The 15,607-nt window shown below is 30.4% G+C and overlaps 1 protein-coding gene across 1 annotated transcript in view; it reads left to right on the top strand.

Annotated features, from left to right (window-relative positions):
• Positions 1–14,919, top strand: part of LOC140441283 (acetylcholinesterase) — an 823,341-nt gene extending 808,422 nt beyond the window's left edge. The window contains exon 6 of the mRNA XM_072531900.1: positions 14,786–14,919. Within this exon, the coding sequence (XP_072388001.1) occupies positions 14,786–14,919 (134 nt within the window). The remainder of the gene's footprint in view (positions 1–14,785) is intronic.
• The last annotated feature ends 688 nt before the right edge of the window (positions 14,920–15,607 follow it).

Here is a 15,607-nt window from a genome sequence, read left to right as displayed (position 1 = left end):
GTTAATTTATTTCCCAGTATAATTAATCTTGGAGGTTTTGATAAAAGTTTATGGTTTCAACAGGATGGTGCACCTCCGCATTATGCTTTAGATGTTCGAAGGTACCAAAACGAATTTTTTTTTAACAGGTGGATTGGAAGACGTGGACATATTGAATGGCCAGCGAGGTCGCCAGGTCTCAATCCTTTGGATTATTTTATGTGGGGTCATTTAAAGAATGTTGTTTATAGAACGAAACCTGCAAATATTGGAAGCTTAAAAACAGGAATTCGTAAAGAAATAAACAAAATTCTACAAGAAAGGTTCTACAAGAATTTGTAAAACGTTTGGGTTACTGTTAAATACAACAAGGGCTACAATTCGAACATTTAAGATTAAGTCATGTATTAATTACTGGATTACTTTCAAGTTATTTATTATAATTTGTATGTATTTTAGGACACTTTTAGATCGATAAAAATGAGCTGATTCCAAAAAAGTATAATACCGGGTGTCTAACGGATATAATTTGAAAGATATGCGCTTAGAAAATTAATTTTTATAGATTTATAATTTACTAATATTATTATTACATTTCTCTTTTATTTCTTTTCTGAACCATGGTGTATTGTTGTTGTTTCTTTTGTTCAGTATGCCTTTGCGTTGTCCTAGAGCTTCTGCTGCTGCTTCTTCAATGTTGTTTTTAATTTTCTCCCAGCTCACGTTTATATCTTTGATGTCGCCTATTTCTTTTAGCTGTATTTTCTGTGCTAGCCTTCTTTGGTACATTTTTCTTGTAGAGTCGTTCCACAGAGATTCTACATTGAATTTTTCCTCGGTGATTTCCTGTAGAAAATGTTTTGGTGTTATTTTCTTATTATTCTTATCTTTGCTAGTACTAGTTTGTGTTGTATATAGTTCATCCCAAACCCTTCTTTCAGTGCGTCACAGTTAATCGAATTCTCTCTAACGCATTAAGCTAGAAGTGACAGAAAAAAACGTGAGTCTGTGATTATTATACATAGAACTTAGAAAATTGTATATCGTTCACGGATATTTGCATATTAAAGCGAATAACGGATATAATTGGTTGGAGTTTATAATACGATAAATAGATATCCAATCAATGATGCGCATAAATATAATTTGACGCAGATGGTCTCGATAGTGACAGTACTTTGATAGTGTCAACTGATAAAATAATAATTGTCATTCCAGGTTAGTATTTTCAGACATTTTACAGTGAAAATTTAATTTTGTATTTATTGTCATAAAAATATTTTAAATATGCCGAGATATACCGAGAATGAACAAAGACTAATATTAAAATTATTAAATTATTTTCAATTAGTAAAAGAGGCTGGGACAACTTTATTACCAGTTTCTGACGTTAGTGAAGTAAGTTTTAAATTATTCTAAAAATATTCATATTAGTAGTTTAAATACTATACATTTTAGCCATACTATTTGTAGTAAATAATAATAAACACATAAATAAATCGTCACTAATTAAGCACTTTCCTTGGAATGTATAGAATAGGAATTATGACAAAATGCCGTTCCAATATAATGCGCAATAATTTTTTTTATACAGGACGGGACCTCTAATAAGTAAATTAAAAAAATTTGAATTCTTAAAGTTTTTACTCTACATTTTCAAAAAATAACCTTTTTACATTTAGCCGATTACGATTCTTTAACTGTCAGATTCAATTAAAATGTCATGCAATAATTCTCGACATTCTTAAAATCATATATGACGTCAAAATTAGTGACGCACTGAAAGAAGGGTTTGGGACAGACTGTATATATATATATATATATATATATATATATATATATATATATATATATAGATAGATAGCAGCTCTTGATAATAATTGTAAACACAATTGAAAGCTCGAGATAAAAAATAGTTAACCAATAGAAATTTTATTGACTGCAACCCATCCAAAACAGTTATAAAGTTTTTCCAAACGAGTCACAAGTACTTCTTTTTTATATATATATACATATATATAGAATTAATGGTTCTTCATAAGGTATTTCATCCAGGATGGTTTGCAATTGTTCGAAGAATGCCTTTCGTTTCTCCTGAAAATATCAATCTTCGAAATCCAAAAAAATATGCCACACCTACCCGTTGGATTCTGAGAAAAATATAGCAGAGATAATTTTAAACAAAAGTGTTTATTGATGCGACCGGCGATTTTGATTGTCCTGCAACCTTCTTATTTAAAATAAAATGCCCTGATGTCGATATAATAATAGCTGTCGATAGAGTTCGATTATCCTGCGTCTTTATAAATAATAAAACTGGTTTTCTACCAATTGTTTCAGATATAAAGTATTTTTGAAAGCGATTTAAATATTATTTTAAATTGACGCCATAGTTTCTTATATTCATTTGTTCTTTGTTTCTACCTTTTATTCTTTCGGTATATTACGCACGCAATTTAGTGTAGTTGATAAATTGAAAAGAAGGTATTATATTACTTCTAGACAAAAAATTTATATCTCCCCATATTTATCTTAAAAGAATATTCTACATAGATTCGCTTCTTAAAATTATTTTTCTTTTTATTTTGAGCTCGACACCGTTTTCACAGGAAGTTTTTATTTACTCTTAATTTCATGAAACGCTCCTTTTGAATATTTCGAGGAGTGTAATTCGAGTTTTATCGACATCAAGAGTAGGTAGAACGGCACAGGAATTGCAGGAATCCTCTCTCCGGGTGTTTCATTCAATTTTTATGTGCGAGTCTGGTACGGGAAATTGGCAAAATTTTTCATTTGGAAAATCAGCAAAACAACTGTTTCGAGAAACTACTCACGTGTCAATGGGCAGCATCCATCGTTCGCTTTCACATTTCCGAGTTCAGTCAGGAGCGGAGGAATACTTTAGAATAATATTACCCTACGAATGTATAAACTTTGTCTCTTACACGATAAAATACGTACGCAAACGGTTAATACATCTTTGATCCTTAATCACGCAATTCGAAACTATAAATTTAAAGCAAACGTTACAATAAAAGTGTGATTACAAAAATTTAAATCGATAAGAGAAGCAGTTCAATTTACTGGTGTTTTACTTTCAGTACTTCAGAAATAAACTCTAAATAAAAATATTAATAGTCCCCCGCTAAGAAGAAATACATTAGTTAACAAAGATCAAGAAAAAGACATATAGAAGTAAAATTTCTGACAAATTTATTTTATGGGTGTGCTTCATTACAAGTTTAAAAAATGGCTTACAAGTAATCTTAAAATATATATAAGACATAATATTACCACTACTCATGAAATCGCTGGAAAATACTAGCTTAGAGGCTTTATGGGAAGGAATATTTGTCTATGCGAAAAGTAGAAGGGACGAATCTGAATATAGCCACTGCTTTTAACAGGGAGTAGATTACATTGTTTTGTAAACTCTTGAACAGTCAATGGTGAAGTATAAGTTCCTACCCACAACATATTTAATATAGATGAAACCGGAGTATTCTTAGTTAAAAATCCAGAGAAAATTGTGACCAAAAATGTCAAAAGCGTATCGCAGCAAGTACTAGTTTTGGTTTACTAGATTACGTTTGTCACATTTCTCTAAATAATATATATATATATATATATATATATATATATATATATATATATATATATATATATATATATATATATATATATATATATATATATATATATACAAACAACACAGTTTATTAGGGTTGCCGTCAGAAAATTGGCCGGGAGGGATGTTAATGAAACACTCTTTTGACTTTTTGTCTAGCTTTCGAAATGGTTTTATTCCTTTTTCAAGACACTGTAATAAGAAAAATATGTAAATTTTTATAAAATATCAAAACTCTTCAGTGCAACTTACTAGTCGTTAAAATTATTTGTAAAATCATTGAGTCTCAACATTAATAACACACATATAAAATATAAAAAAACGGGTGTGGCAGTCCAGTGGGACTGCTGGTAGAAGTTACACTTCTATACACGCATTCGCAGTTACAAATTTATTTGGGAGTCAATCTGCACAATCATTACATATGTAATGCTATAAGTAAGACATAGCAGAAAGAGAAACATAATTAATAACAACTTACAAACAATCAATAAACAACATTTGACCTGTAATAGGAGTATAGTAAATGAAGGATTAAATCAATATTTTGATGAAAATGTATATTTTTATTTTCATATACGTATGAAAGGAGTTGAATGCAAACATTTTTTTACACATACTTTGCAGTAAAATTAATTGTTTATTTTGTTATTAATATAAAAATACAATACAATACATTGCAACATAATTCAATATAATAATACAATACATATTAAAATGCAATATTCATAAGTATTTAAAAATGATCATAATATACATAAAAAAATACACTACAATACAGTGCAACATAATTCAATATAATAATATAATACAAATTAAAATGCAACATTCATAAGTATTTAAAAATGACAATAATATACATAACTTTTCTACTTACGCATATGTTTAATTTACCATGTAATAATATTAATAAAAAGTCCTCCCCGACTGGGAATCGAACCCCGGTCTCCCGCGTGACAGGCGGGGATACTGACTACTATACTACCGAGGACATGACACAAACGTATTTCAAAATTGACAGTTCTGGGTCATACAGTAATTCACGTGATTTATTGAGATTATTATGTTGAAATACAAAAGACTAATATAATAATTATTAACTATAACATTTAATAAATAATACAAAATATATCACATAAATAATATTATTAATAAATATTTTATTATATATATATATATAATATTATATGTATATATATATATATATATATATATATATATATATATATATATAATATATATATAATATTAAATATTTATACAAAAGGAACATTTTTATATTTGAGAGAGGAAGAAAGAGAAAATATATCTTCTGTCTCTCTCTTACTCATTATCTTACATATGTAATGATTTCACAGATTCACTTCCATAGAAATTTCTAACGTGGAGCGCTCGTATAGAAATATAATTTCAATAATGGACAAAATACATTCTAAAATTTTTAAAATTTAGGTACAGATAGTAAAACTTAGTTTGTCATCTTTTGCTGGTGTGTTTTAACTCTGACACATAGAGAACAAAAAGAAAAACCCTATGATTAAAAAGTAATTAGGTGTATTTAATATTATATTTCTTTTTAAGAAATACTAGAGACCCATCTTAGGTGATTTTAATTTTTAAACCTGTCTTAATGGTATGCAACATGTTATGCATATAAGTGTAATTTATGTAGGTACAGGTAGATATGAATTTTATTTTGGATGTTTTTCCAGTAAGTAACAATAAATGTTCTCAGTTTATCTAAATCTGGCTTTTTATTGATACCAGATGTACTAGATTTTATGGAACACATTTCCAAGAAAACACGTTTTAAATGGTTCTTTTCCTTTGCCAAAATACAGGAATCCTCGAAATTAAATTCATGTTTCAACGTTAATGCATGTTCTGTCAATGCACATGCATTTATTTTTTTGGTTTTTGTATCGCTACGATGTGAGATCACCCTACTGTGAAAATTACGAGATCATTCTCCTATGTATATTTTGTTACAATTGGTAAACGGTATGGAATCCTGTATTGTGAAGGGATCTTTTGTTTTTGTGTATAACTTCGTTACTGTTTTCACATTTTTGGTTGTAATTTATAAACCACTAACATTTTTGAAAATGTTCATTAGCTTCGGTGTCAGAACTGGAATGTAGGGTAGGCAACCATAAGTTATTTTAGATGGTATCACTGATGTGTGGTGTGTCAATGTCAATTGTCGGACCTCATTGTTATGAAAATTTTGGTTGTCAGAAAAATGCGAAGGAAAAGGAGAACCGAAAATGAGTTTATTTAACAGCTCTATAGGATAGGAGTTCTCTTGTAATATAGATCTCAGCTTTTTTAGTCCCTTGTCTCTGAACTTGATGTGTGACAAGTTGGTAATCCTGGTTTTCAGGGCCAAAACCAAATTTGTTTTCATCAATGGATGTTGAAAATGAAAGTTTATAAAACGGTTACTAAAACAAGGTTTACGATATCACTCCGTCCTTAGCATGCCATCATTGCCACGATAAATAAGCATGTCTAAAAAAGGAATCATATTATCAGCCTCTCTCTCAACCGTAAACTTTAGGTGTTCACATTGGGCGTTAAAGGTGTTTAAAACATCAGTTACTTTGTTTTCAGGGACCGATAAAATCAAATCATCAACATATCGTTTAATAAAAGGTATGTGAAAAGGTATCTTTTCTTTACACGTTGTTATAAGTTCATCCAAAACAAAGTTACATACATGGCATAAAATATTTTATGGATTCTTACAAAAAAAAAACAACTTGTAGAACTATTAAAATTAGTTAAATGTGAACAAAATTATGTTATCGACAGGCTAGCTGAGAATTATGGCCATAAAGTATTAACATTACCTCCTTACTATTGTGTACTTAATCCAATAGAATTGTTGTGGTCTCAATTAAAAAGTAATGTGAGAAAAAAAAATTAATTTTCCTTAATCATTTTCGACTGTTTTATAGAGCATGTCAAAAAACTAGAAGAAAAATACTAGTAGTTATAGATTTAAACGATAGCGATGATAGTAATACCGATTTAAATGTAGACGATAGTTAAGTTTAAAATTATTTTTTTTTGTATTTGTTCACTATGTTAAATATATATTTTAATATAAATGTTTTACTTATATGTATATTTCTTTTACTTTTTGGGATTGCCGTAATTTTAATAAAATGTAGCAGTATATAAGTCCGACCCTATATACAACTATACCTAGAAGATTAAATCCGAAATATCTTGCCACGAACTATACATAATAAAATAAACTAATAGGATAATAAAGCCAAAATTTAAATTTTTAACTACGTATAATTTTTAATTAGCCGATGCACATAATATATCTGCAATGTGTCTTAAATTGTATATGAAAATAACAACAAATATTTTAAAATTTTAAAGAATCAATGACATTCGATTTTCATATTTATTTAAATTGAACAATCCTACTGAACTTATTTTAAATTGACTAATTATTGGACGGTCAATTTGATGTTCATAAATACCATAGTATCGTATTTCAATAATATCCAGAGTAGTTAGAGAACTAGAAAACAAAAATTTCTTTCTAGATAGCTTTTTAAATTTTATTATATCTAAAATATAATTATGTACTTCTTCAGTTATCTCTGGCATTGATTTTATTTAGATTTTAAATAGTACTAATAAAAAGTATATAGTCAAAATAACGTTAACCTATATTCGTCCATCAATACTTTAATTATAGCCTTTTAAAAAAACTTGACCCACATCTATGAGTTCAGGGAAAGTAAGAAAGGAAGGTGAGCAGTATAAGGTCCCAGAGGTAAAAAAATCGATGAAAAGCATATTTAATGCACGTTGTAGAGAGTTTGTTAATGGCAAGAGGTTCTTTAGTTTCATTTTAAAAGAAATATATTAAGTACAAAACAGATATTTTATAATGGTATATAAATAGCTACACCTTTTTGATAATATTTGTCTAATTACTAGTTATATTTTAATTTATAAATATCTTACGTATATATGTATGTATTAAGTATAATTTTACATTAGAGCCGCTATACAATATTGCTTATTTTTTAATACCTTATGAATTATCTTTGTTGAAGATTGACGATTTTCCATATTGTCCGGTACCTCTTCCTGTTTTTTGCTTACCATTTATAGTGGAAATACAAACAAGAGAATTTTATTGCCTACAGCAGGTTCGAAGCCCTGATAAAAGAGGAGGGTTAATGGGCCAGGTTAGCATACTACCCATTGTAAAAAAAAACTAAGGCTCAAAGAACCGATATTAAGCCTCGGAACCATACGGAACCTAAAATGACGAACCACGCAAAGAAAAGAAAAACGAGAAGGAAAAATAGCCCACAAACTGATAAATAAAAACATAGATATATACTTGTCCATAAAAAAATTAAAGACAACACAAATAACTGCCGTTATATCTCCGAAAGAATAATACATATGAACATCACAATCAATGGACTACCAAAAATTAAATGTCACATCTATCTATAGCCCCGACGACTGCAAACCTAAGGAGGAATGAGAGCATTCTACGAACAATTGCAAACCATCCTGGATGAAATACCTCATGAAGAGTCCTTAATTCTTATGGATGACTTTAATGCACGAATCGGAAATGAAATAGTTTCAGGAGTAAAACAAAGATTTAATGAAAATCATGTCAACGCAAATGGAGAACTCATGGCTAATCTCTGTGTGTTTAACGAACTGAGAATCAATAATACATTTTTCGACCACAAGTTCACCTTCGATACAAGTTCCAATATAAAAAATATACATTTGAAAACTCCAGGGGGCATAAATCTATGATTGATTTTATAGTCACTAATAGAAAAATTAGCAAATTCTAGATTCTAGCAAACCTTAAACTCAGCAGACGCAGGCAGTAAACACAAACTAGTACTAGCAAAGATAAGAATGAAAATAAGAACAAAACATTTTCTACAGGAAATCACCGAGGAAAAATTCCATGTAGAATCACTGTGGAATGACTCTACAAGAGAAATGTACCAAAAGAAGCTAGCACGGAAGATACAGCTGAAACAAATAGACGACATCGAAGATATAAACGTGAGCTAGGAGAAAATTAAAAACAACATTGAAGAAGAAGCCACAGAAGTTCTAGGAAAACACAAAGTCATACTGAACAAAAGAGACAACAACAATACACCGTGGTTCAGAAAAGAAATAAAAGAGAAATGTTAAGAGAAACGAAAGGCCTACTTACACGAAGTACAAAACATCAAATACCCCAGAATCTCGAGACACCTATAGAAGAATACGAAATGAATCATAGCAGTTGGTAAGAAGGACAAAAAATGAACACTGGGAACAGTTTACAAAAAGGATGGAAAGCGACATCTACGGTACACAAAACCAAATATAAAGATTCATAAGAAACCAACGGAAAGAAATGGGAGAATTGAAGGAATACAATATAATACCAGCAAACGAAAAGGAAATATACCTGACGAAATTGTTTAAAGCAAAGGAAAATAATAATCAACACAATAACGTACCTGAATTAAGACATGAAAGTCACCAGGACCAAACGGAATAACCAACGAGCTTCTAAAACACGGAGGAGAAAGTATAACCCTAGAGATGACAAAACTTATACAAAAACTAATATTGCACTGCAAAATAACAGACGCATGGAGAAAAAGCATATTGATACCAATGTTCAAGAAAGGAGATAAAGAAGACCCCAACAATTATAGAGGTATAAATCTACTGAACATCACACTTAAGCTTACCACAAAAGTCCTAACCAACATCAATAAACTAACAACTTTATCAGATGAACAACAAGGATTCAGATTCCGAAGATCCTGCGTAGACGCCGTATTTGTACTAAGACAAATCATAGAAAAGGCCATCGAGTACAATAAAACAGCATATTTATGTTTTATAGACCTGACAAAGGCTTTCGATCACATCAAAGTCGAAGACGTCTTAGACCTACTGTATAAGAGAAACATACCAAACAATATTATACAAACCATCGAAAACATGTACTTCCATAATTAAATACAGGCAAAGGTAAATAAAAAACTAACACAGTGTATACCAGTACAGAGCGGAGTCAGGCAGGGTGACTCGTTAAGCCAACTTCTCTTTAATATAATAATGGACGAAATAATACAAGCAATACGCAAAAGTCATGGTTACAGAACGGGGAGCAAAGAAATCCAAATATTATGTCATGCAGACGACGCCGCATTAATCGCCGAGACAAGACGAACTCAAAAGATTAACACACATTTTCAATACAACAGCCAATAAATACAATATGATAATATCAGCATAAAAAACCAAATAAATAACATCCAAATACCAACTACGATGTAAAATCGAAATTGATGGGAAGATAATAAAGTAGGAAGCAAGGTTTAGATATCTGGGAATAGATATAACTAGTTACAACTCTAGGAGATGTTGAAGAAGAAGTACGACAACAAAGCTTAAAAGCAAGTTAAGCGGCGGGATCTTTTAATGACACAATCTGGAAGAACAAACAGCTAAGGCAAGACACAAAAACAAGAATCTATAAAGCAGCAATTAGACCTATATTAACATACACGGTGGAGAATCTAAAACGAGACGACTACTAGAAATAACAGAGATGAAAATACTCCGACGAGTAGCAGGGAAAAATGTGTTGGATAGGGAGAGAAGCGAAAACATAAGAAGAGCATGCAATATAGAAGACATAAATGGATGGATGAAAAAACGGAAACATGAGTGGAACAAACACATTAGTAGAATGGCATAGGATAGGATAGTACGAATAGCACGAGATAAGTCATCAAATGGACGAAGAAGTATTGGCAGACCAAGAAAAAGATGGTGAGACAATTTAATCAATTCAGAAGGCTAATATTGAAGAAGATTTGGTCTATTAGACGTAGGGATGAGAACTATGAATGAATACGTGTTTTTACCTTGTTTAATCTTTGTCACCTCTTTAAGGGTGGGGTTTTTTCGTTGATATATACGTCCATACATATTTTATTTTTCTATATAGATATTTTATGTTTTCTGGTCCTTCCGCTTTCGTTATAATACCAAACTTCACTAGGAAACTAAGTTTCTGTAGCTGGCTGTATACCATGTATTACAAAAAAAAAATGTTATTTAAAAATTTTTAGTAAAAGGTATAAATAAAATACCCAAACGGGCTATATCACAAATACAGAACATTTTCAGATTGTAAATTCCATCATCAATGTAACAAACTGCACATGCTATGAGCCACTAAAATATATGGGTAAAAACCCTTTAAATGTTATAAATTTACAAATATGTTACATTATATACTATTAAAAATTAGGATGTTTATTTTACCGTTGGAATTGGTAACATGGCAACGTATGGCTCTACATCGGTTACTTGGTCTTGAGACAAAGTGTCTTCGAGGACCTGTTATCAACATGATATGATATGTTTTCTCTGATGATTAAGACTGAATAACAACTTTAACTTACTCTACCGAATAACGGCTTTGTTTTTCTGTATCCTTCATATTCTTCACTCTCATGCCATTCATCTCCTGATGTCATAAACTTTTCTCTGATCAATAATACCGAAGAATCTGTCAGACACTTTTCTGTTAAGAAGTAATCTTTTGTTTTTGAAACGATTTGGTGATTATTGGTTGCTTTCAAGGATAATTAAAATTTTTTTCTATTTTCAGTTTATATGATTGCATTAATGACGTGTATGATTACTTTTTTATTGTTTCTCGTTTACTGTCGTTCCATTATACTTCTGCTATTGGGTATTTGTGATACAGCATTGAATTCCTCCTTATATTCTATTAACTTTTTGATGGTCAATTTATATCGGAAATGCACGCCCCCGGTAACTAATGGTTCTTTATTTGCTTTAAAGCTGCTCTCTTTTTTGACACTGTGATTGGTAAAAGTACTTCAGATTCCTAATTTATTAAATACTAAACGAGAGTACTTACTCGTTTCGGAAAATTGTCTTGTGGTCTTTGACTGGTGTAGACTTTATAATACTTATGTTGTATTTCTTACCTTTCTTAACAAATTCATGTGTGTGATAGTTTTATCAAAGTAAATAATATTTTTATCTTCACATTGTTTTTATCTTCAACAAATATTCATAACGCAATCAGAGCCCCCAGACACCATACAGTTTACTCACTATTGCACTACAGCAGTATTTGGGATTAGGATTGGTAAGTGGAGCGGGCGATGTTGTATTTAAGAAGAGAAAGATAATTCCTGGTTTATAGAATGTTAAAGGATCAAACTCAGATGATATAAGACTCTTACAAGGCAGCTAAATAGGAACAAGAGGAAAGAAAATCTGCTGGCGATGAAAATGTATGCATTAGATACCGCAGTAATGTTTCTACAGTTTGTGAAGTTAAACTACAAAAAAACTTGTATCTTTCCCATTAACAGTTTTTTATCAAAATGTTTGAGGTATTCGTACAGAGATTTCCGAGATCCTGAACAATATTTTCTGTTGCTTGTACAATATAATTATTTTAGTGGAGAGTAACTTGAATGATAACATAACTGATTGTTAAATTAAATGTGATGGTTCTAGTATCTACTGATGTAATAGATCCCAGAGAACCAGTGCAAAGTTGAGTGGCGGTGGTGTCCTAGTGTTTGTTAACGACAAGCTAAAATCACACATCATTAGTATTCGTAAAGATCGGGTTGAGCAAGGATATATCTTATGTCAACATTATATGATATATAGATCACATTGTTTTATTGACCATACAACACAATGGCAATCGCTGTGACATGTTACACGTTTCCACCTCTATATTCCTTTCACAGTAAGTACGAATTGTCGTAATTGTCACATTGACATTAAAATTTTCAAACGAAGTTCTGAACGAATAAACAAATAATTAATAAAATGCCTATTACGTTGTATACCGTCCAAGAAAACGTACAACTTGTAACATGGTACTTTCAGGGTTATTCGATACGCGAAGTAATTGATTTATTTAATGTTGCCTTAGAAAATAGACCCCCACTAAGTGTTACAACAGTTAAAAATACCATTAAACATTTTCAAACTTCGAAGTGTGTAAACAGTTGTAAAAAGTGTCATGAAGGTAATGAACCACATGTTAGACCTGTCGATGAGGAGCGTCAAAACAGAGATATTGATATTTGTGCTTTTTTGGAAGCTAGTGAACCCTGCAATAGTGTATAAATTGCTAGGGAAGTTAACGTGAATGCTCAAACTGTCAAGCGAGTTCTCAAAAGGAATGGTATCACTGTTTTAAGACACAACCAACACAAAAACTGTTTCCGGAAGATAACTTTAATCGGATGGCGTTTTGTGAAATTATGTTAGATAAACAGAATGAAAATGTACACTTTTTTAAAAATATTTTATTTTCTGACGAATCTTCATTTTCATTACATAAAAAACACAATCCATCCGTTGCAAGGTATTATTCTCGGAAAAATAGGCACCTCAGTGTTGCAGTGCGAACGCAGCATCCGAAAAAGTTACATGTTTGGACTGGTATGTTAGGCAACCATACTGTCGGTCCATTTTTTATCGATGGAAACCTAAATGGGCCCAAATATTTACAACTTTTACAGAATGAGATCATTCCGGCAGTTCGACGCCTTCCCGTTAATTTTCAGGAGGTTTATTTCCAACAGGATGGGTGTTCGGCTAACAACTCTAGAGCAACTATTGACTTCCTCAATTAAACGTTTCCTCATCGACTGATAAGTATACGTGGTACAATTAAATGGTACGCTAGATCCTGTGACTTAGCGCCTAACGATTTATTTTTTTTGGGTTTTCTCAAAGAAAACATTTATAGACATCAGTTTGAAAGAACCACAAACCTAGTCGAATTAAAGGCAAAAATACTTCATTTTTCTGCAAGCATTACACCAGCCCTACTCCAAAATATGAGGAGAAATCTATATGACAGATTTGGTTACTGTTTAGCACAAGGATTTATAATATTTGAGCCCATAATTCATTAATCTGCTTTCCTAATTTATATTTTTTGTTAGGTACATTTTACGAATTTTGTAGGTTCTTCATTAGGTAGAATTTTTTGTGTTTAAATTTGGAAGAATTTTTTGTTTTTTTTTTAATTAAAATTAGAAACGATTCTTATTCTGATTTTTTTTCTTCTTTCTTGTCTTATTGTTAAAAGCTTTGTCCATAAAATTTGTAAAATTTTCAGTGACAATAAAGCATATTACTTATTTACTTACTTATTTATTTTTATTGCTATTAAGGCTAAAAAATAACCAAAATATTAGTTTTGTAGCATTATAATAAATATTCTCTAGAAATGGGATTGCAATAAATCATAATTCCTATGGTCAACAAAACAATTAGCCTATCGATTTCACGGCAAAATTTTTGGCAGATATCTGAAGCTTTTAAGACATAGGTGGGGGTTACTAGATGACGAATAGATGAAAAGATACTCCTATTTTTACCTTGCGTTTTTTTTAAACAATAATTTATGGTCACAATACGTTTTTCTTTTTTCCCTTACATTTTAGAAAAACAATATTTATATCATTTTTTTATATCAAGAATATCTTTATTTTCCCGTTTTTTAAATTAAAATTGATAAATAATTTACAGAGATATTTGCCAAAAAGCAGTTTTTTGCACTAATTTATAAATTTAATTAACTTTTTTATTAACAAAATAAAATGTTATTAATACATTTAAACATCAAGGAATTACTGTCCTTTAAATTTGTGCAAAATTCCCCCCCGATCGATCAAATAGTTTAAAGGTTATTTAATTTTATAAAAAAAATTATTTAGGTAAAAGTTGGAGCATACATCATACTTTGGAAACATTTTTTAATATAAACGGTCAGCTGTATTGACTCCGTGGAACAAAATTACCTTTTTTAATAGAACATCCTGTATAGTTTTACATTTTTGGACTCTTCTTGATATTTTAGTTTTTGCAATATAAAGTTTTGCAATGCTATACGAGGTAGTTTACTATTATCCAAAAATTACTTCTTACCAATATATGAAAACATTTTAATAGTCTTCTACCTCTATGCCTTGTTATTCACTATGATGCAATATAGGTTTGTTTGTGCTAATTTATTAATACAACTACTCCTTTATTTCCTCAAAACATTGTATTATTAGATTAATTTTGTTTTAGGTTCAGCTGAAGCACCTTGCGTAAACACCTATATCAGCAACATGGCATCCGCCTCTGAAAGAAGATTATCTCCAACCCACCATCTAATCCTGCTTCTGCTCATGTGGATGTTGGCTCTGCTTGGAGCTCTTTAAGCTCCTAAAACAGTTTGTACATGAAACTAGTTACACACGTAGTAGAAAGAGCTTGTGACACAATGTATTTTTAAAAGAAAACAAAAGCCAATTCATGGTATAAATTAGGACAAAATTAATGTGATTGTATACGCAAGTATTGGAGCGATGTTAAAGCTGAGATGATAACATTGCTCGAAAGATATATTCTATTTTTTAAGTTTTTGTTTAGTTTTTGCAAATGTCGACGTTGTATGTAAACGGCTTGGTTCATTTTAGTTACAATTTACTTAAACGTGAAATATTGCTTAGATGATGTTCTATAACGTGATCAAAGATTATTTTTATTGGTTAGGATCTCCCAACTTTAGGTGTTAGATGTTAAATGGTGCAAATATTATACTATTTGATACAGATATGCTTCCTAAATTACTCAAATGTTGTAGTAAGTTATTAATTCTTATAGAATTATAAGTCTATACCTATATTGTTGTAAGTTACTCGTATTTTGTTGTATGATATCTTTTTTATAACTTAATAGTTAGTGTTTCAGTTCCTAAAGTATACCTAGTACGGTAATAAATTTTCAAGGTAATTGAAGAAAACAAAAATATCCTACTTTTTAGTCACATGGCTTTTGTGTGCACTTGGCTAACAATTTATATTTTAGTTTAACTTACCATAGTCCCTTAACAAAAATGGACCTTAT

Source organism: Diabrotica undecimpunctata, chromosome 5 (genome assembly GCF_040954645.1).
Source record: "Diabrotica undecimpunctata isolate CICGRU chromosome 5, icDiaUnde3, whole genome shotgun sequence".
NCBI classification, from domain to species: Eukaryota; Metazoa; Arthropoda; class Insecta; order Coleoptera; family Chrysomelidae; genus Diabrotica; species Diabrotica undecimpunctata.
The sequence above is the reverse complement of the archived record's forward strand: the minus strand, read 5'-3'. Positions and strand labels throughout refer to the sequence as shown.